At 44.0% G+C, this 26277-nt stretch overlaps 1 protein-coding gene and 1 long non-coding RNA gene across 4 annotated transcripts in view; one reads left to right on the forward strand and one right to left on the reverse strand.

Annotated features, from left to right (window-relative positions):
- Positions 1-9713, forward strand: part of LOC137524641 (uncharacterized) — a 38740-nt gene extending 29027 nt beyond the window's left edge. The window contains exon 3 of the long non-coding RNA XR_011022749.1: positions 9508-9713. This is a non-coding gene — a long non-coding RNA (uncharacterized lncRNA). The remainder of the gene's footprint in view (positions 1-9507) is intronic.
- The window catches only part of TMC5 (transmembrane channel like 5), a 243192-nt gene that overhangs the window by 87480 nt on the left and 129435 nt on the right, over positions 1-26277 (reverse strand). For all 3 annotated transcript variants that reach the window (XM_068244746.1, XM_068244745.1, XM_068244747.1), the window contains one exon: positions 20978-21129. In XM_068244746.1, the coding sequence (XP_068100847.1) occupies positions 20978-21129 (152 nt within the window). The remainder of the gene's footprint in view (positions 1-20977; positions 21130-26277) is intronic.

Here is a 26277-nt window from a genome sequence, read left to right on the forward strand (position 1 = left end):
TTTTTGGGGGGAAAATAGGAAAAAATGCCAGCGATACAGCCATATTGCGGCTGTATAGCGATCCCTGGCCAAAGCACTGCGGCTGCACATGGACCCCCTGGAAACCCCGTCAGGAAATGTATTTCTCTTTCTTTTGATACATGTAAAATTACACTACCGTTAGGTTTGCTACTATAAGTGACATTTTCCGCATTTAAAAGTATACTTTTTTCCTTTGAAACTTTAAAATCGATTTTCTCAAAAACTATAAGGTATTTTTGAAAAATTGTCGTTTCCTCTTATTTCCAATGATCTCCTTCACATATCCTGCAAATTTAGGTTTTCTAGCATTTAAGGTGGATTTGCTATTAACCGTTAAAATCGGCGGGTTTTTAAATGTGTATTTTTTTCCTTTGAAACTTTAAAATCGATTTTCTCAAAAACTATAAAGTCTTTTTGAAAAAATGTTTTTCCTCTTGTAGCCACTGGGGGCCCCTACAGACTCTGGGGCCCTGGGGCAATTGCCTCCTTTGCCTCTATGGTAGCACGGGCCCTGTCTGCGTCCCTTTTTTTCTGATTTGGATCTTCTTCTGTATCTTCATTTGTGTCCTCCAGTTTTCTAAGATTTAACATAAAACAGATCACATCCCGATAACCTCAATCCAGGGGTAATATTTGACTCTGAATGACCAGAATACTAAAATGGGTAGTGTCATGCCAAAAATATTGCTCCTTTCTTTTCAGAAAAAAAACGACATATCTCTGTGCCTGAACTAAATACGTAAAAGCAATGTCACAGGAGGCAATGGTTAAGCAACACCTGCCAGCATACCAGTTAAACACACAGATAAATAATCTTCACTGCTTTACTTTCACGTCTTGGCATATCTGACGTATAATGTGAACTTTGATCTAGAGTTATCACTATCTAATATTTACTTTATAACTCCAGTCTCTGTTATTAGAGGTGGGGCTCCTTTGAAGAAATAACCATATATCACTATCTACAACATATATCTATCATGATGAAAGCACTAAATACTAATTTCCTCATATTTTATCCAGTGTATTTCAAATTCTCTACATAAGGCTTGTTTGTATATTGGGCCTAATTGCCACAACCGATTGAGCTGTGTACCATAGTTATAAAGTACTGAATGTTATACTGTATTATACAGGCTACATGTATTCCATTTGTAGCTGTCATGCTGCAAGTATACTGTATAGTATGTAGCTGTAACAATGTATGTACAGTGTGGCTGTAAGTAAGCAGCATTATTATTAGATGTAGTACACTGCATGTAGTTCAAACATTGCCTTATGGTACCCTAATGTGAACCATATATGGAGTTTGGTTTACTGATTACATGGCTGGCCCTGAAGCTTTCATGCTCCTTCCTAATTCTATGCACATGCTAGGGTCTCAGTATAGTGTCAGCAGTAAATGGGGAAGGGATCTGAGGATGGAGAGAAAATGTGGAAGAAAAAGGAGAGTTCTAAAGGGGCCCATACACTGGTTGATTTCAGCCATCGATCAATCGATTCTATCAAATCAATCGATTTGTGGCCGATTTCGATCGATTTGATCTATCGGACAGGATGGAAAATCTATCTCTTCTGCTGGCAGCAGGTCGGTGGCCCATTGAGTTGCATTGGATCTAATGGACCAATAATGCATTTAGATCGATTTCCAATAGACTTCATTCTGAAATATATTGGAAATCTGTTCCTAGTTTGTGGCACACATCAGATTCCTGTCAGATTCGACTTGACAGGTATCTGACAGAAATCTATCTGATGGTTGAATCTGCTGCTAATCGATAAGTGTATGGCCACTTTAAGACTAAATGTGCTCCTTCCCCTTCCTTGTCCCAAATTAACAACAATGTTCCTTGACAGAGACCCTAATCTTTTAAAGGGGAACTGAAGTAAGAGGTATACGGAGGCTGACATATTTATTTCCTTTTAATCAATACCAGTTGCCTGGCAGCTCTGCTGGTCTATTTCTCTGAAGTAGTATCTGAATAACACCAGAAACAAGCATGCAGCTAGTCTTGTCAGATCTGACTTTAAAGTCAGAAACCCCTGATCTGCTGCATGCTTGTTCAGGGGCTATGGCTAATAGTATAGAGGCAGAGGATCAGCAGGGCTGCCAGGCAACTGGTATTGCTTAAAAGGAAATAAACATGGCAGCCTCCATATATACCTCTCACTTCAGTTCCCCTTTAACCTTTCCAAATCTTAAAATATCTCCCCTTCTTTCTGCAAATTGCTAATATTAACAACTTTCCCACTTCTACGCCTCCTCCCACCTCCCCCAGGAGTCCGGACCTTAACCTTGCACATAACCTTATCCTTTTCTCCTTGTCAAATATTACATCCCTGACATTTCATTTAAGTCTAACCTCGGCTTTAGCAGTTTTTACAAATTTTAACACCAGCCAAGACCTTTCTTAACTGTATACTAGCTTGAGTGTTTCACCTAACCCTAAAAAAAACCCTCTGCTCTGATCCTCTAATGCCTAATACACACAATAAGATTTTCTGGCAGATTTACTGCAAGATCGACTATTTCCAGCATGCCCGATCTGATCAATTTTCGGACATGCATGAAATAGTCGATCTGGCAGTAAATCTGCTAGAAAATCTCATCGTGTGTATTAGGCATAAGGTCTATCACAAATCTTCCCTAAGCCCAACGTTCTATAACTTAGCTAACCCTTAATCAATATTCCCCTGGAAGATCAAAAGGTCTTGTTAATGAATCCAGATGCAGCAACCATCCAATCTGACATCAATGAATGTAACTGCAATGTACCTTTGCAGACATATTTCATTTCCATACAAGCAGACTGAACTAACTATAACATTCGGAAAATAACATACAGTATATGCAATGCAACTCAGAAATAAGTAGGTGATAACTATACTACACTTGCTCTTTTTTAAAAAAAAATCATTGTTTTATTCATAATAATGTTTCGTATTTTCAGACCTGTTCACTGATTCAACACCAGTGATTACTGGTACCTGCATTTGCCAGACTTATATTGTGACCCAGGGACTTCATTGGTGATGTATTCTATCAGTGATGTCCTTAAATGACTCAAAAGATACAATGAGTATCTGTTGGATCAGGACATCTGCTACTAATAACAAGCTGCTTATCTCTTTGTAGAGATAAATTGCAACCACAAGGTAAAATAGTGTTATAGTCCACAGTAACATATATATAAATATATAAATATATATATATATATATATATATATATATATATATATATATATATATATATATATATATATATATATATATATATATACTGTATATATATATATATATGGAATCTTTAGCACAGAATAGTTCTATCCCCACACTGTGTTTTGGGAGGTAATAAATGATTGATTGTTTACACTCAGGGTGAGACCACACTTGTGAGGAAGATTTTCCCATGTACTGTGCATTTACACAGGGGCATAGCAATAGGGGTTGCAGAGGTAGCGACCGCATCAGGGCCCTTGGGCCAGAGGGGCCCCGAGGGGCTCTCCTTCAACTACAGTATTAGCTCTGTATTGCTCCTGTGCTCATAATAATCACTTCTATAGATATTTTGAATAGTGGTAATTATTAACAAGCTGTTCCCCATCCCCTTCTTGCTCCTCTGACACTGTAGTTGCCATTGACAGGTGTTGGTGCGCCGTATCAATTGTTATGTATAGAGTGCTTGGGGGGCCCAATGTAAAACTTGCATCGGGGCCCACAGCTCCTTAGCTACGCCACTGCATTTAAACGCATGCTTTGCTGACCATAGACTGCCGACACCTGCTAGCACCCAGCGTAGCGAACCTGTACATGTCAGATTGGGAAGGCACCTGCCTGGAAACTTTTAAGGAAGGCCCCCTATTGTTTTGGAAACGATTTATAGATGATTGCCTGTTCATCTGGCAAGGGGATGAGACCTCTTTAACCTCATTTATTACCTCCATTAATGACAACAGAGGTCAATTTTTGGGGTCTAAACATTTTTATTGAGAATGGAGAATTGAAAACTAAATGCTACTTTAAGGAGAGTGATAGAAACTCATATATTGACTCAACTAGCTGCCATCATACCCCTCGGATACAGAACATCCCTAGGGGCCAATTCTGTAGAGTGCGTAGAAATTGCACAAAAGATTCGGATTATTGGACGCAATCAGAGACCCTACAACATCGTTTTATTGAAAAGGGCTATAATAAAGATCTAATTCAGAATGAGAGGCTGAAAGTATTAAAAGAAGGTAGAGATGTGAGATTAAAGAAAAAAAACAACCTATAGTCACATCATCATCAATGAGAACTGGGGTATTTTGAGAGAGGACCCCGTCACAGGCCCTGTATTACCAGAAAAACCGAGGATAATTTACAGGAGACCGCAAAACTTGGGGGACAAAATTGTAAAAAATTGTATTAAGGGAGTAAGACCACCCATGTTCCCTAAGTTGAAAGGTTTTTTTTCCCTGCAAAGAGATGAATAAGTGCAAAATCTGTGAATATGGAGGCTGTAAGATGACTACTTTTACTTCCACTCATAGTGGAAAGAGATTTACAATCGATCAATTTATAACTTGTAACTCAACCAACGTTGTATATGTGTTGGAGTGTCCGTGCGGCCTACAATACGTGGGACGCACAGGCAGACGTGTGAAGAAAAGATGTTCAGAACACATCTATAATATAGGGCACCCTGAGAAAAAAAGCGCACAGCATCCCCGACCATTTTTTAAAGTTCCATAATAAAGATCCCACTGACATTCGATGTTATGGAATCGATATGATAAAACCACATTGGAGAGCGGGCAGTGTGATAAAGACCCTATCACAGTTGGAGACCCATTGGATATTCCAACTAAAGAGTCTTGCACCCAATGGTCTTAGTGCCAATATCGATTTGAACTGTTTTATTAGGGATGAATAAATTGAAAAAGTCCTGGACTATGGATCTGCTCGCTATATACCCGTATATACTCGCAAGCAAGCCGAATTTTTGACCCCCCAAAAGTGGGCCAAAAGTTGGGGGGTCGGCTTGCTTGCGAGTGATGTGGTCCGTGGTCCCCTCCCCCGTCCGCTCCCCCCCCCCTGCCCCGCTCCCCCCGCAATTAGCTTACCCGGCGGCTTCCTTCCTGCCCCATTATAGCTAGTATAGTGCCCCAGTATAGGTAGTATAGTGCCCCATTATAGCTAGTATAGTGCCCCGTATAGCTAGTGTAGTGCCCAGTATGTGTAGGTGGAACTACCGCCCCCCCCCCCCCGCCGCGGCCGCCGCTGCAATTAGCTTACCCGGCGGCTTCCTCTATTCCCGTCTCCGTGCAGGCACGTAAATAATTCACAGCAGCTCGCCCCACGGCGGCTGCTGTGTGATGAGGGAGGAAGCTGTACACATCGCCGCTACAGGAAGCCGCTCTCCTGCTTCCTCCCTCATCACACAGCAGCCGCCGTGGGGCGAGCTGCTGTGAATTATTTACATGCCTGCATGGAGACGGGAATAGAGGAAGCCGCCGGGTAAGCTAATTGCAGCGGCTGCAGCGGCGGCCGCGGCGGGGGGGGGGGGGGGGGGGAGGGGGCGGTAGTTCCACCTACACATACTGGGCACTACACTAGCTATACGGGGCACTATACTAGCTATAATGGGGCACTATACTACCTATACTGGGGCACTATACTAGCTATAATGGGGCACTATATTAGCTCTAATGGCTATAATGGGGCATTATACTAGCTCTAATGGGGCACTATACTAGCATACTGGGCACGATACTAGCTATGCTGGGCACTATACTAGCTATACTGGGGCACTTTACTAGCTATACTGGCCACTTTACTAGCTATACTGGGCACTATACTAGCTATACTGGGCACTTTACTAGCTATACTGAGCACTACCTATCTATACTGGGCACTATACTAGCTATACTGGGGCACTATACTAGCTATACTGGGCACTATACTAGCTATACTGGGCACTTTACTAGCTGTACTGGGCACTATACTAGCTATACTGGGCACTATACTAGCTATACTGGGCACTTTACTAGCTGTACTGGGCACTATACAAGCTATACTGGGCACTATACTAGCTATACACAAAAGATGCTGGTTGCCCGGCACTCAGTAATGGGGGGATGAATGGGTCTGCTGCACCATGCAGTAGTATACAACCCCGTCCTGTTCCTTGCTGCAACTTGGTTCCTTGTGTGTGGAAGCGTGCAAACAGGCTATTTAAATCACCATTCATATACAGTACACACAAGACAGTCCGTGCACTGCTTCCTTAAAACACATTTATTCTTCCATTGATTATCATCAGCAGGTGGATAGGCACATATGCAGTGACAGCTTATATTCATATACACATGTATTGATACGATCTGACCTGTGCTGTGGACGGGTGCAGGAGGGTGACCAGGGGGTGAGAGGACTGCGCAAAAAGAAAAAAATTTCAGCCGTTTCGCGCCGGTGTGGCGCTTGTTCACGTGCAGGTATCCTAGGGCAAATGGCGGCGTGTACGGGCTTCCGTGATGCTGCTCAGAAGCCCCGCCCACCACGCACGCCATTGGCCCCTGGGTGCTGGGTAGTGATTGTGCGTGAGGCTAAGGGGGAGGAGACCGGTCTGTGACGCTGCATTGATTCAGTGGTTGCTATGCAGTGCAGTTTCTAGGCTAAAATGCACCCAGGGCGAGTGTGCAAAAATTGCGCCCCCCCCCCCCCCCAAGCAAGGTATGGGTGCCCGCAGTATAGGTTAGCCAGGTCTAGTTGCACTTAGTATAGGTCCCCCCAGTATAGGTAGCCAAGAATAGGTACCCCAGTATAGGTAGCCAGTATAGTTGCCCCCGCTATAGGTTAGCCAGGTAGGTGCCTCCAGTATAGGTAGCCAGGATAGTTGCCCCCAGTATAGGTTAGATAGGCAGGCGCCCCCGGTATAAGTTAGATAGGTAGGTGCCCCAGTACAGGTTAGCTAGGTGGGTGCCTCTAATATAGGTAGCCAGAATAGTTGCCCCCAGCATAGGTTAGATAGGTAGGTGCCCCCCAGTATAGGTTAGATGGGTAGCTGCCCCCAGTATAGGTTAGATTAGGTAGGTGCCCCCCAGTATAGGTTAGATTAGGTAGGTGCCCCCCAGTATAGGTTAGATTAGGTAGCTGCCCCCCAGTATAGGTTAGATTAAGTAGGTGCCCCCAGTGTAGGTTAGATTAAGTAGGTGCCCCCCAGTGTAGGTTAGATTAGGTAGGTGCCCCCCAGTGTAGGTTAGATTAGGTAGGTGCCCCCCAGTGTAGGTTAGATTAGGTAGGTGCCCCCCAGTATAGGTTAGATTAGGTAGCTGCCCCCCAGCATAGGTTAGATTAGGTAGCTGCCCCCCAGTGTAGGTTAGATTAGGTAGGTGCCCCCCAGCGTAGGTTAAATTAAGTAGGTGCCCCTCAGTGTAGGCTAGATTAAGTAGGTGCCCCCCAGTGTAGGTTAGATTAAGTAGGTGCCCCCCAGTGTAGGTTAGATTAAGTAGGTGCCCCCTAGTGTAGGTTAGATTAGGTAGGTGCCCCCCAGTGTAGGTTAGATTAGGTAGGTGCCCCCCAGTGTAGGTTAGATTAGGTAGGTGCCCCCCAGTGTAGGTTAGATAGGTAGGTGCCCCCCAGTATAGGTTAGATTAGGTAGCTGCCCCCCAGTATAGGTTAGATTAGGTTGGTGCCCCCCAGCGTAGGTTAGATTAGGTAGGTGCCCCCCAGTGTAGGTTAGATAGGTAGGTGCCCCCCAGTGTAGGTTAGATAGGTAGGTGCCCCCCAGTATAGGTTAGATTAGGTAGCTGCCCCCCAGTATAGGTTAGATTAGGTTGGTGCCCCCCAGCGTAGGTTAGATTAGGTAGGTGCCCCCCAGGGTAAGTTAGATTAGGTAGGTGCCCCCCAGTATAGGTTAGATAGGTAGGTGCCCCCCAGCGTAGGTTAGATTAGGTAGGTGCCCCCCAGCGTAGGTTAGATTAGGTTGGTGCCCCCCAGTATAGGTTAGATTAGGTTGGTGCCCCCCAGGGTAGGTTAGATTAGGTAGGTGCCCCCCAGGGTAGGTTAGATTAGGTAGGTGCCCCCCAGTATAGGTTAGATAGGTAGGTGCCCCCCAGCGTAGGTTAGATTAGGTAGGTGCCCCCCAGTGTAGGTTAGATTAGGTAGGTGCCCTCCAGCGTAGGTTAGATTAGGTAGGTGCCCCCCAGGGTAGGTTAGATAGGTAGCTGTCCCCCCTAATGGAGGGGGGAGCCGGAGGGAGGGCAGCCCGACCTCTCCCTCCCTCTCCTGGGCCGCCCTCCGTGCTCCCCCCTCAGATGCAGAGCGCAGCAGCAGCAGCAGCCAGGGAGGAAGTGCTGTAAACAACATACCTCCCTGCGTTCCAAGCGCTGCTCTCTCGCCGCCGGTCTCTTCTTCTCTGCCGCCTATACGATGATGCACACGCTGGTTCCGGCTAACAGGAACCAGCGTGTGCATCATCTTATAGGCAGAGAGGAAGAGAGTAGAGACCGGCGGCGAGAGAGCAGCGCTTGGAACGCAGGGAGGTATGTTGTTTACAGCACTTCCTCCCTGGCTGCTGCTGCTGCTGCGCTCTGCATCTGAGGGGGGAGCACGGAGGGCGGCCCAGGAGAGGGAGGGAGAGGTCGGGCTGCCCTCCCAGCGGCTCCGGCTCCCCCCTCCATTTCAGCGCCCACCTCCCAACAGCGCCCCGGGCGACGGCACGGGCCGCACGGCCCTAGAAACGGGCCTGTTGCTATGCCGCGTGTCTTCATCGGCATAGCAACCACTGAATCAATGCAGCGTCACAGGCGCGAAACAGCTGTCACTGCATATGTGCCTATCCACCTGCTGATGATAATCAATGGAAGAATAAATGTGTTTTAAGGAAGCAGTGCACGGACTGTCTTGTGTGTACACTATACTAGCTATACTGGGCACTTTACTAGCTATACTGGGCACTTTACTAGCTATACTGAGGCACCACCTACCCATACTGAGCACTATGCTAGCTATACCGGGACACACTGGGGGGGATCAAGCGGCCAGCATTTCCTACCCCCGGCTTATATGAGGGTCAATAATTTTTTCCTGTTTTTTCGGGTAAAAGTTGGGGGGTCGGCTTACATGCGAGTCGGCTTGCTTGCGAGTATATACGGTATTATGTTGCTTATAATGTTTTAAATATTGTTCTATTTGTGTAAAAATGGTGTGTTTTTACAGATCAGTGTACTCGCGTTGTTTTATATTTTATTTTTATACTGCTTTTATTGTATTTTACGTTTTACTCCCTAAAGTATGTGAAGAAAGGAGTTGTGTTTATAAACGTAACCTCCTAATCAGGTAGCCACACCCCCTGATGAAGGCGAGAGCCGAAACTCGAGTCGGGTAGTGGAGGCTACGTTGCAATAATGCTCAATAAACAAGAATATTGCCAGTAAGTAGCTCCCCCGTGTGTGGCTGGCTTTGTATAGCAGTGTACACTATTTCCGCTTATTCTATTCCAGCTCTGAGCGCCTTAGTGCCCTGACAAACAGTCAGCAGCCACCGTCAACCAGCGTGACACGCAGGAGAGCGGAAGCCGGAAGTTCGGGCAGTCACGTGCCCGGGGAAGCCATCCAGCTGCACCAGAGAGCGGAGCTTGTACAGCGGACGGCGCTGCTATTACTCTCACAGTTAGCCTTGTGGATGTCGGGATTACAGCAAGCATTTCAACACTACTGGGCAAATTGTGTGGATCCTAGAGGTGGGAAACTACCGACACAGGTACTGCCTTGTTTTCTATTCCTAAATCACTGCTTTTATAGAGTGGTTTGACTTCTGTGCTGAGGTACTTTGCTGTTTTTGACTTTACTTTGGGGCTTTGGAACCAGCCCACCTCATAGCTGCATATTATTCCTGTTGCGCTCCCCTTTAGTGTTTTACGTGAATACCGTATATGTCTACTGCAATATAGTCCAAGTTTAGGACAGCAGCTTGTCAGAGAATGGATTAAAGTTTGGTTGGTTTTATGGGCAAAATAAGAGCTAAGGTGAACCTAAAGTAGAAATTCAACGTAAACTGATTGATCTGCAAATGGCTAATACTGGCTGGAATGAGAAATCATGTTTTTATAGTGTGAAAATAATTATTTAAAGCTGACCTGAACTCTTGGACAGGAGATAAGGAAAACACAGAAAAATCCACAGTGTGTGTCTATACAGAACAGCCTGACTAAATCTCCCTTCTCAGCAAGTAATAAGCCAGTGTAATTTGAGCTGTCAACTGTCTGCTGAATTGTGAGGTTAACCCTTTCTGTGCTCCCAGCAAACCGTGAAGTTATTACACTGATATACGTGTCCTGATATACACATACCATTGGCGTCAAGCGGCACTTCCTGTTTGCGCCTGAACCGCGCCTGGTCCAAACTGAATGACCAGAAGGTTCTGCGCGTTTGCGGATACTCGGGTTGCCATAGTATCATGCTATTGGAGTGGAGATTTTCATAACAATGGCTGCGGTTGCGGCTATGAGCGGTTTAGCGCGACAACGGGAACCAATTAGCTCAAAGAGGATACTGAGTGACAAGGGAGGACTGCAAACTTTTCAATAAGTTTATGTGATGAAACGCGGAAAAGCCACTGCCTCTCAAGGTGAGGCGGCTGTTTCCGCGTCCAGCAGGGCGTCACAACGCGGAAAAAACGCTGCATGCCGCATAGGCAGAGCGGCGGAATCCGCATTGGTAACGGCGGAATCAGCATTGGTAAAGGCGGAATCCGCATTAGAGGCGGCTCCCGCACTCAGTTCACTGGATACATTGCAAAACAGTACTGGTGTGGCTGGGACTGATAGTCCACCTACATTCAGAGTGACACGCGCGCGCGCACAGAGGCAGAGCTTAAATAACAGCCAGAAGGGAGTCAGCTGACCAGGCGGGTCAGCTGACATTTTCCACTACTCTCATTGGTCCAGCAATTAGGGAGGTCCTGGAGAGGTCATTGTGTATATATACTGCTGGCTGTTCACTTGCTCTTTGTCTGGCGTTGCAAACACATACGTGGGAGCACTCAGACCTGTAGTCAGATCCTTAAGTGTGGCGGGACCAGCTGGAGCTGTAATCCTACACTTAGCTAGATTCTGTTGATAGCTTAAAGTACTAGTTTGATTGTGATTATCTGTTATGACTCTTTGCCTGCCTGACTATCCTCCTGAACTCTGATCTTGTACCTTGCCATTCTGATACTCTGTTGCCGAACCCCGGCTTGTCCTTAGACTCTGCTTCTGCCTCCTGATCTTGTACCTCGATATTTCTGATACCCTGTTGCCGAACCCTGCCTGTACCTAGACTCCGCCTCTGCCTTCTGATTCTGTACTTTATCTGTCCGTGTGTTACAACCTGGCTTGTCCGACCTCGAGAACCGACCTTACTATTGGAGGCGTTTCCCCGTCCTGTTAGTGACACTACCTCCTGAGTGTCACTTTCAGACTAACCTTCCTACTGTCAGCCTGACTCTTCCCGCCTTGGAGAGTTCAGGTCTTCGGAAGGAAGCCGTGCAGTACTCCTCACTGCACTGAGGCCAGTCCTCTAAGTGTTACTGTTACACCAAACACTACACTCTACTCAGGTGAACCGAGGTTAGCTGGTATATCGGATTATCGGTGATACTGCAGATCACTTATAATCTGGTATACATCTGTATTCCCAGTGATACTGCAGATCACCGGTAATCAGATCCTCTCTGTGCTTCACCGTTCGTTACAGTTTACTGTTATCTATATGAGTTATGTATAACCCGATGGCGGGCATTACACAGGGTAGTTGCACTGTACACTCTGTTGTACTTGGATTGCTATGATCATTGTCTAAATGATAGGATTATAGCATTTTTGCAGGTGTTTTCATGTTTTCGCGTGCAATAGCGAATTTTCGCATGCAACTGTGCACAGAAATTCACACAATTGCAGGCAAAAATTCACGATTCCGCGTCTAAATTCACAATTGCACGCGGAAACGCAAAAAAGCTTGCGCGGCCGTGATATGAGTTATCACGGTTTAGTGAATCAAGCCCATGGTGCGATGCGATGCGATACAATTTGCATACGGCATAACAGCCACCTGCAGCACATCACACCATTACAAGCATATTGGCGGACTGTGCTGACAGCGAAATCTGTATGACCCACCCCCTGCTCGGTGACATACTTACTGCCGGACAGGAAGTGTAGCATGGCAACAGCCCCGATAAAGATCATTCACGGTGCCATCAACTTACATGGAATTGTGCTCCTCTCTATACAGTGCGCACCAATGTGCTGCAGCTTCTGCGTCATTCAGACCACTTCCATCGCGTTGCACCATGGGTACTGTGGCCTGTGTCATAGACAGTAATCGACACTGCGACGGGGGAGCAGTGAGAGAAAGTACCGCAATATTAATCTTTAAGTGTGAAAGGACCCTTAAAGTTTACATGAAACAGAGAAAGTTTCAGGTACCATACTTACCTGGGGCTTCCTTAACTACTTAAATACCGCCCCACGCCAATTGGCGTGGACGTGGCAGCAGCCCCAGAACCGTCTAAGGCCATTTCGGCATGGCGGTCCTGGTGTGACACAGCTGTCCCCCTGGGCGACAGGGAAGCGACAGGGAAGTGATCCTCTGTCATTGGATGAAGCCTATGACTGTCGAATGTGCTGATTGGCAGGCGGGGGAGGGTTGTAAAAACTTTTTTTAAAAAAGCAGAAATTTATTAAAAAATAAATCATAAAAATATATTTACAAAAAAATAAACAAACATCCTGGGAGCCATCACAGCCCACCAAGAGAGAGCTCTGTTGGTGGGCAGAAAAGGGGAGGGGGGAAATCACTTGAGTGCTGAGTTGTGCGGTCCTGCAGTGAGCCCTTAAAGCTGCAGTGGCATTAATTGTAAAAATTAGTCTGATCACTAGGGGGGTTTAAGACAGAGGTCTTCAAGTGGTTAAGCCCCCTTGAGGCCGCTTAGTCCCTTGCCGTCTCCCATGGGTCGCTCCTGTACCCCGCTGGACGGCATGGTAGTCTGGCCGAGTCATGCTTGGTCGCGCCTGCACTGTAACTACTACTCGGAACACTCCCAGCAACAGGAGCACAACAGGGCTGCATACTCGGCTGGGCTATGCATGGTTGACAAAACGCAATGCCGTCCAGCATGGGACAGGAGCTACCTGGGGAGACAGCGAGGGACTGAGCAGCATCAAGGGGGATTCAGGAAGCCCCAGGTAAGTATGGAACCTGAGACTTCTTTCGTGTCAGGTTCTGAGACTTCTTTTGTCTCAGGTTCCCTTTAAACTGCAGATACAGTGGTTTGCAAAAGTATTTGGCCCCCTTGAAGTTTTCCACATTTTGTCATATTACTGCCACAAACATGAATCAATTTTATTGGAATTCCATGTGAAAGACCAATACAAAGTGGTGTACACATGAGAAGTGGAACAAAAATCATACATGATTCCAAACATTTATTAAAAAAAAATAACTGCAAAGTGGGGTGTGCGTAATTATTCAGCCCCCTGAGTCAATACTTTGTAGTACCACCTTTTGCTGCAATTACAGCTGCCAGTCTTTTAGGGAATGTCTCTACCAGCTTTGCGCATCTAAAGACTGAAATCCTTGCCCATTCTTCTTTGCAAAACAGCTCCAACTCAGTCAGATTAGATGGACAGCGTTTGTGAACAGCAGTTTTCAGATCTTGCCACAGATTCGCGATTGGATTTAGATCTGGACTTTGACTGGGCCATTCTAACACATGGATATGTTTTGTTTTAAACCATTCCATTATTGCCCTGGCTTTATGTTCAGGGTCATTGTCCTGCTGGAAGGTGAACCTTCGCCCCAGTCTCAAATCTTTTGCAGACTCCAAGAGGTTTTCTTCCAAGATTACCCTGTATTTGGCTCCATCCATCAACTCAAGCACCTCCAGAGCATGATGCTGCCACCACCATATTTGACAGAGGGAATGGTGTGTTCAGAGTGATGTGCAGTGTTAGTTTTCCACCACACATAGCGTTTTGCATTTTGGCCAAAAGGTTCCATTTTGGTCTCATCTGACCAGAGCACCTTCTTCCACATGTTTGCTGTGTCCCCAACATGGCTTGTGGCAAACTGCAAACGGGATTTCTTATGCTTTTCTGTTAAGAATGGCTTTCTTCTCGCAACTCTTCCTTAAAGGCCAACTTTGTGCAGTGCATGACTAATAGTTGTCCTATGGACAGATTCCCCCACCGGAGCTGTAGATCTCTGCAGCTCGTCCAGAGTCACCATAGGCCTCTTGACTGCATTTCTGATCAGCACTCTCCTTGTTCAGCCAGTGAGTTTAGGTGGACGGCCTTGTCTTGGTAGCTTTACAGTTGTGCCATACTCCTTCCATTTCTGAATGATCGCTTGAACAATTCTGACAAGACGAATAATGCACACTCCCACTCACATCATCGGAAGCTTACTGTGCAGGCGCAGTACGAAGTTTTCTTGTACTGCGCAGAAAGCTTCCGCAGACGCGGGTGGGAGAGAGCAGGCGCGCGGCCACAGTTGGATGGTATGCCGCGCTAGACTGTGGCCGGCGGCAGAGAACGGCAGCTCGGAGGAGGACGGCGTGTCTGTTTTTATCCTCAGCAGCCCCCCCCCCGCGCACACACACACACACACACACACACACACACACACACACACACACACACACACACACACACACACACACACACACACAGAACTCCTTTACTCCTTTAAATAACACAAGGATTCAGTGTTGAACTGAATTAATGTAAAATATACTGCCCTAAACTATTCTTTCACGCTAGTTAATAAACTACAGACCTGCACTAAATAAATAACCAAAGCCTCAATCACTGTTATTATCCCTTTATGACTATGTAGGACAGAGCAAGAGTCGAAATCTCAGCTGGAGTTTCAGGTGACATTTTTGCATCATTAGTAAACCTAAAGGTGAAAATGTAAAGAAAAGCCCAGCAAAGCAGCCTACAGTAATAGAGCATGGAGTACATGGCCTCCCTTCTACTGCAAGCACTGCACAGGCAAAGGAGAAGAATTATTTTACTGTAGCTGGGAGGACTATTAGCTCCAATGCGCTCCCCAATATTCTCGCAGGTATAGCCATTCCATAGAGGTGGGGTTGGGCAGTAATGGCAGCAATGAATCATGGATGAACTGTTGCACATTCCTTCTTTTGATAATAATGACTGTTCAGGTATGTCATACCTCTGTGGCGACTCCAGACTGCATTATTAATACTATTACTACTATAAGTACAAGCGAGAAGTTTTGAATCAGGATGATACCATTTATTGGCTAACTTAGAAATGGATAAACAGTGAGCTTTTGACTTATAAAAAGCCTTCGTCGGACTGGTTCCTGACCAAAACTGAAAAACACAGCTTATATACACTGACGTACAGAGGAGAAACATTCTTTAGCAAAGGTAAATGTAATTAGATGCCTTAACTGTTACTGAGGAGGCTTTCCCAGGCATCCTATCTAAATTGATAAGATCAATAGAATCCTCAACATGACATAAAAGCAGACTATGGTGATGGGGAGACATCGTAAATTCCGAGTTCAAATTGTAACTGGCCTGGTTGAATGAATAGTGACAGTGAATACCATCTTACACAGCATATGGCACAAAAATGAATGAAAAGATAGAAAAATTAAAATGAAAAGAATTGTGGCATTTAAAACCCATCGTACCAGCACAAGAAGTTAGAGTCCTTGTTTAAACCATTTTCTACAGTTTTGAACCAATGTATAAACTTTAATGGTGCATGTAACCAGGCCAATTACCATTTGAACTCGGAATTTACGATGTCTCCCCATCACCAGAGTCTGCTTTATGTCATGTTGAGAATTCGATTGATCTTATCAATTTAGATAGGATGCCTGGGAAAGCCTCCTCAGTAACAGTTAATGCATCTAATTACATTTATGTTTGCTAAAGAATGTTTCTCCTCTGTATGTCAGTGTATATAAGCTGTGTTTTTCAGTTTTGGTCAGGAACCAGTCCGACGAAGGCTTTTTATAAGTCGAAAGCTCACTGTTTATCCATATCTAAGTTAGCCAATAAATGGTATCATCCTGATTCAAAACTTCTTGCTTTTACTCATGGCTAACACGGTACAACACTTTACTGCTACTATAAGTACAGTACTACTAGTAGTACGTATTTTGATGGTTCTCACTTTTTTGCAGCACTTTACACTGAGAAGTAACTAAATGTTCCTCACAGGAGTTAAAATACCCCTACTATAGACTGGGGCCAATTGCAGAGGAAAGCTAGTGAAATCACACTTTCTGGAAAAAGCCCTAAAAAAAACACAGAAAGGTCACACAAACTGAATCAGGTAAAAACGGCAGGTGCCATAATGAACTTTATAGCCACTAATTGTGGTTTTTACTCTTGCTGCTGTTGACAACAGCATGGTAGTTTAGGCTAGGGGGTTACAGTTAGGCACAGAGAAAGTGGGTGGTTACGGGAAGTTGGTTAAGGTTACTGTAGGTAGCAACAGGGGGGTCCTATGGTTAGGCATAGGGAGGGTTCTGTGTGAGAGTAGGGTTATGGAAGGTCATAGTAAGATATCAATTACCAATATTTTACTACAGAAATTAAGTAGTAGAATACTGGTAATTTTTATCGAAATTCTACTTCCGGCAGTCTCCATGCTATTTTTACTGTGTATATTTTATAGGTATGCCATACAAACACCATACCAATAGTGACCGGGACAAAACTATAACATGGTTATAGCAAGAGTACTAGTGAGTTAACAACCCTGTTGCTTGAGGGAAAAGGGAGTGGGAGCTACTGGGAAGTGGGTAGGCGTCTTTTGTCATTATTTTGCATGTGTTGATCAGTATTTCATGTGTGATTGAAAGTCTATTTATTTTTCCTGGATTGTCATACAAAATAAAATGATCTGAAGAAAATTCAATAATCTTTATTTCATGAAGAAAAACAATGCCACCATTTTGAGACCCATCAATATCTTCCTCAGGGCAATAACATTAAGATTGTGTGTAAGGTGTGTAAGCATGGTAGACACATCCACCTGATCATGAGGACCATGATACCCCATGGATTGTAATGCCACATGCTGCCCCATATACCCTCTCCACCTCTATGGACTGTATCCCTTATACTGTAACTTATACCCTCCCCAATCCCCATGCTTATAATCCCACAACCACCCCCTCCCATGCAATTGCTAATGTTTTGCTTTGGAAACGCTAAATGTATTTGGTTCAGCCAATAAAGCTTTTTTGGATTGGACTGGACACACCTCCTTGGTCACAAGCAATGTAGACACATTCTCTTGATCAAGAGATTGATTGGGCTCAAAAAATTGCCATTTTTTTTTTCATGGAATAAAGATTATTGTAGAAGTTACCAAGGAGGTGCCAGCTTGATTATTGTTTAACTATATGGACTTTGGATTGGGGTATTGTCAGCTGCCCCCACAAGCTTTGAGCACTCCACCTGATAAAAAGGCCTATACCTGAAGGTGTGCAAGGAAACACTATGACATTTATGGAGAAAATACAAGGTAAAGTGAAAGGAAAACACATGAACTTCAACTGCGGACAGGAATGCCTTCTTTGCCTCTTTGTATAATAAACCAGGATAATAAAAACTGAGGTGCTTAGGTGAAAGCTTTGTCCTCCCATTTATGGTTATATAGACAGTGATGTCAGTCTACATGCGTATTATAGGAATCATCCCACTTGTTTTCTCCAGGTCACTGACTTATTAGTGAAGTGAGAATTATGATACTAGCACAGGAATCTGCAGCTTGGAATCAGGATGACTAAAGGCTTCTCCCTAAAGCCTTGCACACATTGGAAGAAAAAAGTTGTAATGAGCAAACGATGAATGACTCATCGCTCAGATCTCGTTTAAGGATCCAAAGCATAAACATTGTCTTAAGGGAACATCAAACGAACAACCCATGAAGGTGGTTGGGCATTCTGAATGACTGACATGACGAATTACTTTGGCAGATAATTGCTCATCATCAGCAGTGTGTACAGTGCTATGTAATATCCTGCATTGTTTAACAATCCTATTGATTAAAGCTCATTTAGCATTTTAGTTGCAGTCTCATGCTGTCGATCACATCAGATCTTTTGGATTTGATAGTACAGCGATTGCTCATCGGTCATATCACAGGATTCTATCTTTTGGTGTGTACTTAGCTTTACATCTATCCTCACGTATTCTGCTTAATATAATTGGATTTGCATAATAAATGTTTACATTTTGAGGGCACATTTCACCAGAGAGAGCTGTGTCAGTGGACTCAGCTTTCATTTTGTCAGTACAGGCAAGCTGGCAGAAACCAGTCATATTATCAATTATCTTCATCACCACATAGATTTCAACAAAACTTGGATTTATTACTTTTTTATTACTTATAAAAAGCAGATGACTTGATTTGATTCTTTGCCATTTATTAGTAGCTTTGCTACATTGAACATTCCAACGTTTGAAATAAACAGGATAAATAGCACTAGGTGCAATAAAAAGTGCCAGTCTTGCCAGTACTTAGCAATCAGGGTCCACCAGTTCACATGCTCGGTGTCTGGTTCCTTCAGGAACATATTGACAAACACAGTTCAGCAACCAGCTAATGTTAAACAGATTGCTGTAGCCCATAGGCACTCCCCTCATGTCACATATACCCCAGAGAACACTTCTTCTGGTCTCAGGGGCTTCTTGACATTGTGGCAATTAATTCATTATAGTACATTTTGAGCTAAAAAAAATGATAAACCAGAATAAGTATTATTTAGTTTATGAAAAACTTAACAAGACAATTTCACCACTGTTGTGTACATTAGTGCAATGCAGGGCCGGGCCGAGGCATAGGCTGGAGAGGCTCCAGCCTCAGGGCGCAGTGTAGGAGGGGGCGCACAATTCATTCAGCTGTCATTCCTAATTGTGTTTGAAGCAGAAAGAAATAAGAAAAGGGGATACATAGCAGTGACTGCAAGCCAGATAACTAGATATTAAGGTGTTTGGGAGGTTTTGGGCCCTGTGGCCCTCTTAGTCTAATAGCAATCAGTGTGTGACAGCTGGGGTTTGAGGGATGGAGGGGCGCACTTTGGTGTCTCAGCCTTGGGTGCTGGAGGACCTTGTCCCAGCTCTGGTGCAATGCATGATACTTGAGTACCGAAAGCATTGCTATGGTAACACACATTGATAAAGTGCATTACCGTAGCAACACTCGCCTTATTTGAGTATATCGGATCATGCTAATAGTGCAACTCGCGGTCCACTGATGGTGGGTAGTAACAGTAATAGTGCCGTGCGCTGTCTGCACACAGCAATATTACCTCTACTTTGTGCATCAGCCCCTTTGTTGCTCATCCTCAGCACATGCCTAGCCACAAACTAATGGCAAACTCTCTCACCCCCAACCCCCAGTCTTTGATAGAAACACCCCTTATGCCTCCTTAATTTGAATAGGTGGAGCCCAAACCAAAAAAGAGAGACATTCCGTGACCCATGCACTATGCAAGTTATTTGCAAGTTATATATTCTCTCTTTATGTCCTAAGAATTAAATATACAGTGAGGGATAGCTAAAGTGTGCTTTTTAGCTTTCTCTTGTCTGTATATATATATATATATATATATATATATATATATATATATATATATATATATATATATATATATATATATATATATATATATATATATATATATATATATATACAGTATATTCATTTTAGTATGCTGTAATGTCTTTTGTAAAACCTGTTAACTTATTGGATCATCTGATTTAAGATATTTTCTCTCTTAAGTGTTACTATAGTTAAATACTATCCACCCTTAAAATCCAATAATTCTATATTACAAGTGTGTGACTTTTTATCTCTTTAGGGATGTAGGGGTATTGATATCTACCGCCAGACTAAAAGTATATCAATATATAGGCATATTACTCCAGGGTTCTTAAAGGACTTCCGGGGCCAAAAATCTTCTTCTTCTCCTCACTTATTGTTTGGCTTGCAGCGGTAATCAGCAAAGCCTATTTTTAACATTTAATGTGATCATCTGGCTGGTTTCTAATGTGGAACCAGCCTGAAGGTTCACCCTTTCTGTGCTCCCAGAAATTCCAGGAAGTAAACACTGCAGGGTTCTTGTAGGAGTTATATAAATTGTTACAAAGAAATGTTTTTCTTTAGAGGCTATTATGCTGCTGCTTATCTTTTAGAGCAGAGAGGAAGTAATGACAACTGAAAAATCTAACAGGAAATATGATTGTTCACTAAAAATGGTACTATTCATGGGCACCTTTAGTCTTGTTTAATAGGTGTAATCACCTACCCTGATACCCACCATCTACATTATGTGGTGTTAGAAGATCAGAAGAGAAAAGCTGCATATGGCCTAGGGGGATTAGCTACCCCGCCATGCATTGGCCTGTAACGCACAGCTGCTTCAGGGTTGTGGGAAAAGAGCTTCTGTGGAAAGTGCCCACAAGATAGTGGAAAATTGCCATACAGGGCAACTGTGCACGACTACAATCTGCAACAACTCTACCATCAGCTATTTATAAGCCATTATCTTTTTACCCGAGAAACCTACTGATGAACTGTAGCATTCATGTTTATAGAGTGGTCAGGAAAGAAAAGATCTTGAAGACAGTTAAATTGTGATTATGCATCTGACTGCCATATCATATCTATTGCCTGCTTTGCCTCCAATTGTTCATCCTGGTTTTATTGTGTAAGTTATAACACAGCAGGTGCTTGGGAAAAAAACTGTCTAAAGGTTGCCATACACTGGTCGATTGCCACCATATCGACCAGCAGATAGATCCCTCTGTGATCAAATCTGATCAAAGAGAGATCTATTGGCTGCCTACACTGCATACAGATTTTGAATCGATTTCACTATGAAACCGATTCACAATCTGTGGAGCTGCCGCTTAGCATACATGAAACATTACCTGAAGAGCAGAATGAGGAAACAGATGCTTAGATACAATCCAATTGTGAATATATACGCTAGCTGCATGTCGTAAGGTGCCAGAGTGGACACTTTGTTGATGGTGCTATTAGTGTAAAATCCGTAATACAAAACTGTATCTTCAAAATAGCCCTGAAAGAGTAAATAGAACAGCACTGGTCAGATCTAAGGAAAGCCCACATCTTCACAGCAAGCTCACAATTTATATTATATGTTGTTGATTTACTAACATTTGGAAATGGTGCGATACAAGGAGAGTTCAAGAGGAACTGCCACGAAAATCTTAAAATTTAAAACATATACAAATAAGAATTACATTTCTCCCAGAGTAAAATGAGCCGTAAATTACTTTTCTATGTTGCTGTCACTTACAGCAGGTAGTAGAAATCTGACATTACCAACAGATTTTGGACTAGCCAATCTTCTCATAGGGGGGTTCTCAGGGTTTTCTATATTTTTTAAAAGCACTTAGTAAATGGCAGTTGCTCCGTCCAACTGCCAAAATAGTGTGCAGCGAGCAGGGAGGCTGGCCGGGATCTTTATGTAAATCTTTTTCAGGGAATGTCTTTATAAAGAATAAAGGCCATGCTGAGAATCCCATATGAAGAGATGAACTAGCCCAAAACCTGTCGGTAATGTCAGATTTCTACTACCTACTGTAAGTGACAGCAACATAGGAGAGAAGTAATGTATGGCTTATTTTACTCTGGGAGAAATGTACTTCTTATTTGTATGTGTTTTCAATTTTAAAGCGGATCCGAGATGAAAAACTAAATATAACAAGTGACTTGTCTATATATCTTATCTAAAGTTTAGATAGTTTACACAGCAAATCTATCTTCAAACAGCTTCAACAGTATATTAATATTTTTTCCTGTGATACAATGGGAGCAGACATGTTTTCTGCTTGTCACTATTACACAATTACACACACAGGCAAGCTTATCTGTATCTAGGCATGCTAATCTGCATATTCTGTGAAAACTCCACTCTTATCTCCTCCATTACACAGGCAACTGATCTGTATCTGCACTGCAGCTCTCAGATTGTGAAAACTCTGCCTCTGAAATCTATAGCTAGTAACACCTTTTTCACCTGCCCAGACTGAAATCCCACAATCCCTTGCAAGCGCCAAGGCACTCTGGAGAAGCTGTGGGTGTGGCTTATTTAGTTTATAGGAAATTAGGGTATTAAAACAAAACAAAACAAGTATTTGGCTTGAGGAATGCCCTATAAACTATATGTAAGGAACACAATTATGCAATGAGTAAAAGTTCATCTCCGATCCACTTTAAGAGTTTCAGGACACTTCCTTTTTAATGAACACCTGTTACTGTTCCTGGACACAACTCGCCTCTAGCAAGTACTGTAAGTTAAGGCTTATACACAGTCAAGTCACTATGGCGCCTGCCCCTCGCCACACAGCCCCTGATTAGGGCTCTGCCATAGACCTTAATGTTAATTATAGCTATAGCGGTGCAGGGAATAGCCAGATCCCTAATTATACCACAAAAGGAGTAAATTAGGTAATCAGTAGAGGAGTACATTAATACCCCTAGATCATGTTCCCCAATCCTATCCTCAGGGCCCACCAACAGTGCATGTTTTGTATAAATCCACAGAGGTAGTTAATCAGCTCTACTGAGACACTAATTACCTCACCTGTGCATGTTGTGGTTTCCTGCAAAACATGTACTGTTGGTGGGCCTTGAGGACAGGGTTGGGGAACGTGATCTAGGGGAATAAATGTATTCCTCTACTGATAACCTAATTTACTCCTTTTTGTGCTATAATTAGGGGTACGGCTATCCAGAGAGCCATTCATCAGCCCTCCACCTCCCACTAGGGATGCTCATTCGGATTCCGCGGAAATGCAATTTCCGAAATTCCGATCGGAAATTGCATTTCCGCATTGGAAAGCTTAAATCGGTAATGCAAGTGCAGTAGGCGGATTTCCGCCGGAAATCGCAGAAATTTCCGCTGGAAATCGCGGAAATTCCACCTGACTTTAACATAGATTTTCTCAAAAACTATAAGGTCTTTTTAAAAACATTTGTTCAGAAGACTCAGTTTAATAAACCCTAAAAATGTGGTGTTTCTAGGACTTAAGGGGGCTTTGCTATCAACCGCTAAAGTCGGCGGATTTTTACTGTATATGTTCTGCATCTGCCTATTTTCTGCATTTTACATTACAGTAAAAATCCGCCGAATTTAGCGGTTAATAGCAAAGCCCCCGTAGATCCTAGAAACACCATTTTCAGGGTTTATTAAACAGAATCTTCTGAAAAAGATGCAAAAAAAAAGTTTTCAAAAAGCCCTTATAGTTTTTGAGAAATTCGATGTTAAAGTCGGTCGGAATTTCCGCGATTTCCGGCGGAAATTCCGCATTGGAATGCGGAAATTGGTAGCGGAAAGCGGAATCGGTAATTGGCAATGGCGGAATGCGGATTCACCGCGGAATCAGAATTTGGCATTCCGACCATCCCTACCTCCCACTCCTACGCCCCCCAGTGCAACAGAACGCACCGTCAGCCAGTAGGCTTTGTTCACATTTGAAAAGCCTCATATCAGTTTCTCAATGGATTTTAGATGAAAAAGACAAAGTAACACATGGCGACAAAAAGATCTCAATCAAACCCCAAAAGTTTTCAAGAAACAAAAGAAGAGAAAATGAGAAAGAAAGAGATCCTAGATTGAAGACCACACAAGAATGAAGACAGGAGAATAAGCTTTTTAAAGGACTTACGAGGCCAATCATTGAGAAAAAAAATCAAAAAAGTTAGCTACCTGCGCCAGCTTGTAATGCACGGAGGACGCCGTCCGTGCCGTTCCGCGGGGTCCCCGCCGCTCAGTAGCCCCCCGATCGGTCCCCGACCGCGCGGCCAGGGTCGGGCTCTCCAGACTGTACAAACATGGCGGCCAAAGCTGGCCACGGCTGCGCAGTCCACATAGCCGCGAGTGCGGCTGTGCAGCTCTAAGGCCAACCCCCCGATCCATGCTACAGGAAACAGCCTGTTACGTGGATCGGGGGTTGGCCTTACAGCTGCGCAGCCGCACTCGCGGCTATGTGGACTGCGCAGCCGCGGCCAGCTCCGGACGCCATCTTTGTACAGTCTGTAGAGCCCAACCCTGGCCGCGCGGTCGGGGACCGTTCGGGGGGCTACTGAGCGGCGGGGACCCGGCGGAATGGCACGGAGGGCGCGGACGGCGTCCTCCGTGCCTTACAAGCTGACGCAGGTAGCTAACTTTTTTTATTTTTTTTCTCACTGATTGGCCTCGTAAGTCCTTTAAGCAGTTGGTGTGAGCTAAGAGTGAGTTGATCATTGCAGTATTCAGTGTAAGTGTTCTATTACTTTCAACACACACCATGAATGGGTATCCTCTCTAATAAAACCCTAGTGTCTCTGCTTCCCATGTCCCTGTGTGTGTGTTTTGTAGCACTGCGCATGTGCAGGGAGGGACGCAGAGACACTGAAGGAGAGGAAGGGGCGGGCATGTGTGCCAGTGCGCGCGGCAGGCGCACGGAGACAGACTTACCCCGTTATTAAACGGGCTAAGGTCACTAGTGGTTCATAAAAAGGGAACCAGGTGGTCCAGAAGCATGGACTCAGTGATGGCTGCTCAAATTACTGGCCCTCATGTATAGACTTGGTGCCATGTCATCAGCAACACTTGCATTGTTAGCAGGTTCCTGGCATTAAGGCTGTTATTGGTTCAATGTGGGTCACAAGAGGAGGTGCACTGGTGGACAGGTGAGCCTTCCACACTCTGTACAGCCCAGGGGGGGGGGGGGGGGGGGACAATACATGGGTGTCTCTGGGGTCCCAGACAGCTGTACAGATTTCCAATAGATTTCATGCTGGGATCTATTGGAATTGTGTGCAGTTGTGTGGCAGCAATAGATCCCTCTATTATTAGACTCCATCAAGGAGGGCTCTGATAATCAAATCTACTGCCCTATCTACCAATGTATAGGAACCTTTAGTGGTGCACTAGCAGAGAGACGAACTTCAGAGTGATTTTTTTCTCTGCGAGCTAAAAAGGGAGAAGCCTTTGTAGTCTAAAAATAGTAGAGCACTGCTTATGGATTGAGATGAATATTATGTAACATGAATTGTCTTATGCTGGATACACACGGTGCGTTCGCGCACTCGATTTTCCCGTCGATTCCCGTCGATTCGTTTATTTCCAACATGTCCGATTTGGATTTCGATGGATCGTTAGGTCGATTCGCATGCAAAGTATGCCGAATCGACCTAACGATCCATCGAAATCCAAATCGGACATGTTGGAAATAAACGAATCGACGGGAATATCGAGTGTGCGAACGCACCGTGTGTATCCAGCATTATGTAAGTTGGCACCCTCCATGCTAGATGGATGGGACTGAAGGGGGGACGGTGATTACGATTTTTACACGGATGACATTATTTCGCGTCAAAGGCAGATAGCACAGTGGATAATGAGCCTGGAGACAGGTATGTATGTATGTTATACTATTGTATGTTATACTAACTAGTCTGTAGTTCTACATTAACTGTCTGTTCCTCTGGCAGTACTGCTCACTTCAGCTGCAGTTCATGGAAAATCTGCCACTTTACATGTAAACTAAAGCTGACAGTCACAAAAGCTGGACTAGACTAGTGTGAAAATCTATGAAGTACTGGGGTATTCCCAGAGAATATTAGAAGCAGTAGAGTGTTGTACCGTGTTAGCCATGAGTTAAAGCAAGGAGTTTTGAAATGGTATCATCCTAATTCAAAACTCCCAGAGAGTATTGAAATGAAATATCAATCAATCATTGATCAGGAATGCCTATTCTTATGTGATCGCTACCAGCAGTAGCATGGGAATAGGGTCCATAGGTGGTAGTAGTACATAAGCAATGGCTGCAATTCTTTGTCCTGCATTGCCTAATTGTACCTAATACAGTGGGATACGAACGTTTGGGCAACCTTGTTAATTATCATAATTTTTCTGTATAAATCTTTTGTTGTTACGATTAAAAATGTCAGTTAAATATATCATATAGGAGAAACACACAGTGATATTTGAGAAGTGATATGAAGCATATTGGATGTACAGAAAGTGTGCAATAATTGTTTAAACAAAATTAGGTATACATTTGGGCACCACAAAAAAAAATGTAATTAATATTTAGTAGATCCTCCTTTAGCAAAAATTACAGCCTCCTAAACACTTCTTGTAGGTTCCAATGAGAGTCTGGATTTTGGTTGGAGGTATTTTGGACCATTCCTCTTTACAAAACATCTCTAGTTC

This window comes from Hyperolius riggenbachi, chromosome 7 (genome assembly GCF_040937935.1).
Source record: "Hyperolius riggenbachi isolate aHypRig1 chromosome 7, aHypRig1.pri, whole genome shotgun sequence".
In the NCBI taxonomy this organism is placed as follows: domain Eukaryota; kingdom Metazoa; phylum Chordata; class Amphibia; order Anura; family Hyperoliidae; genus Hyperolius; species Hyperolius riggenbachi.